This window comes from Gavialis gangeticus, unplaced genomic scaffold (genome assembly GCF_001723915.1).
Source record: "Gavialis gangeticus isolate Ggan-Ray unplaced genomic scaffold, GavGan_comp1, whole genome shotgun sequence".
Taxonomy (NCBI): Eukaryota; Metazoa; Chordata; order Crocodylia; family Gavialidae; genus Gavialis; species Gavialis gangeticus.
The window spans coordinates 17,280,315-17,282,783 of record NW_017728995.1 but is presented as its reverse complement, the minus strand read 5'-3'; the positions used below and the strand labels follow the sequence as shown (position 1 = coordinate 17,282,783).

At 46.7% G+C, this 2,469-nt stretch overlaps 1 protein-coding gene across 3 annotated transcripts in view; it reads left to right on the top strand.

The window, feature by feature from the left end:
- The first annotated feature begins 809 nt into the window (after window positions 1-809).
- The window catches only part of LRRC34 (leucine rich repeat containing 34), a 30,655-nt gene continuing 28,995 nt past the window's right edge, over window positions 810-2,469 (top strand). The window contains exons 1-3 of one of the 3 annotated variants that reach the window (XM_019503269.1): window positions 812-1,177; window positions 1,473-1,576; window positions 2,235-2,356. In XM_019503269.1, the coding sequence (XP_019358814.1) occupies window positions 2,241-2,356 (116 nt within the window). In that variant the 5' untranslated portion in view covers window positions 812-1,177; window positions 1,473-1,576; window positions 2,235-2,240. Of the gene's footprint in view, window positions 1,577-2,234; window positions 2,357-2,469 lie in introns of all 3 variants that reach the window. The other 2 variants (XM_019503270.1, XM_019503268.1) reach the window with 2 other exon arrangements.

Sequence of the window (2,469 nt, the reverse complement as noted above, 5' to 3'; positions counted from 1 at the left end):
TCTCGGTCCCCATGGCAACCGCGGCCGCCGCAACTGCCGGCGCCGCCTCGGGACTTCCGCGCATGCGCAGCGTGGCCGCACGGCGCTCAGGACCGCTGCCCCGGGGGCAAGGGGCTGCACGAGCTCATGGGTGGAGCGACTCTAATAGTTGAAAAAAGTCTTCTTTGCAAGATTTGGAGTGTAAACACCCTTCGCCAGGCTGGGGGTGTGTGGGCTTTTCCTGGGTGGGCTGAGGTGCAGCAGGGAAGGTGTAAATTGGGCGGGGGGGTGAATGTAGCTGGTAAATAGCGGCGAGGTTCTGTGGAGTCAGCTGTCCATTACAACGTGTGGTAAATCCAACGGCTATATTTAGTATATGACTTTTTTTTGGTTTTTTTTTTTGCATGCAGCAGGTGGATGACACGGTGTGAAGTGCGCAGGCTCGTCCACGAAAGGTGTTTTGTAAACTCAGGGCGTGTCCGCTCAGCGCAGCAGTGGTGAGAGTTCAAGGAGAGGCACTTTCAGATCCACGAAAGCTGTCTCCGGCGTCCTGCCAGCACCTCCCCTGCTTCGAGAGAAGTTGCTTCCTCTCCGGGGTCTGTTTGTAGCTGGGGTGAGAAGCAGGAGGCCTGGCTGTGAGGGGAGCAGCAGGACGGCCATGGGAAGGTGGCTGACTCGGTGCAGTGTCAAGGCTTTTACAAAAAGCCGTTGACACCTGTGGAGCGAAGGATTTCAAAGGGATCCAGTAGATTGAAGTGAGCCCTGTGGCTCCCTCAGCCCTGCCTGGCTAGAAATGCTGCAGCTGTGGCCAGGCAGTTGGTTTTAAATTTTGGGTGGAGCAGGAATCAAAGGGTTGCAATGAGGGTGACTGCACCATTGGATCCCCCTGCTTTTACCCCTAGGTATAAGCATGCCTTGTTTTTCCCCCTTAATGAAGACATGGCCTGCCTGGGGTGAATGCTGAGGAGTCATGTGCGTTTGCCAAGACAGAATTTGACTTTAAAGTCCATGAGAGAGGCATGAATACACTTTTTACCTACATGGCTCCAGTCACATGCCTTAATTGCCAGTGCCAAGCCAAGAGGGCATCTACCACAATGTTCTTTATTTCTCTTGTTAAAGGGTGGAGGTGAGATCAGCCCTGCTACCACCATCTTGTTGGCTGTTGAACCTCCTGGACCTAACCTCAGCCCCCGTGGTCAGAATTGCTCTCTTACTTTTTTGTTAAGAGAGTTATGGTTACTTTTGAGAGTTGAGTTCTGCTAGCTGGTTATGTGCATCTAGAGTTCACAGCTCAGCATCATGCCCGGTAGAAGTGAGATGAGGATATCTGTGAGGGAGGGGGGTCATTTTGAGGTGAGAATGTCTGTTCGGCCTCAAGATGGTTTGTAGTCTTGGATCCTGTTCAGATCCTGAATCAAATATCAGTAATTGCCTGAAATGCATTTTCCACCTATTGATATCTGCATGGCTGCACACCTCCTTTATTATAGTCTGTCCACAGGGATTTGTGCATTTGGATCTCCCAAACGGACTTACTGCAGACACTTTTTAACTGGGGATTAATAAGAAAGACCAGCCTGAAACTGCAGCTAATGCACACAATAGATTGTCTGCCTTTTAAGTAGTATAAATGGACAATAGGACACATTCTGTTGCTATTCTATGGCTCTTTGCATTAGATGTCATGCAAATTTTGGATCTATTTCAAAGTGCTACTCCTTATGTTCATAGTCCTAAATGAGATAGAACTCTGATTATCCCTGAAACATCCCCAACTTTACTGAGTCTTCACTGAACAGAGTCATAGCTTGAACTATTAGTGCTTGGGAAAAAGACAAATAAGCTGAGGCTTTAAAATTTTGAAGCTGTCAATAGAGATAAGGCTGAGTCCAAAACTCATTCGTCCTCTTAGCCAGTTTATCAGACCTTCCCTAATAACCAAATTGTATATCTCTTTTGGAGGTCTACCACCAGCCACTGATTCAGCTTAAATTGCAGGAGGAATTCCTTCCTTTTAAGGAGCAAATAATGAATGAGATATGGAAGCTGGGCCTCCCACAGAATCATTCTTATGGGCACATTAGAAATGCATAAAACATATCCTGTTGTTTCCTTGTGCTTTGTATGGTCATCTGTATTTGTACTGCACCTAGTACAATGAGAAGCTGGTTCACAAGTAAGGCTTTTAGGGACTAGGGTAATACAAAGGCAGAACAGAAATGCAGCATCTAGTAAACTCTCTTTATTTTCCAGCAGTCATGTCAACTCTCCAAGGTCTCTGCAAACAGTATTTGCAGGTCTGCCAAGAATCAAACCAGCCAGAAAACCCTTTCATTGCACATATGCTTCGAGAAGCTGATAAAGACAATATAATGTAAGGAAGTAACAAAGTGCATATTTCAAATGCTTCTGAAAGCCTTGGGCTGTGTAACAGGACCAGGAATGGAATGATGAGAAATTTCACTGGAGTCTATGATTTAAACATAA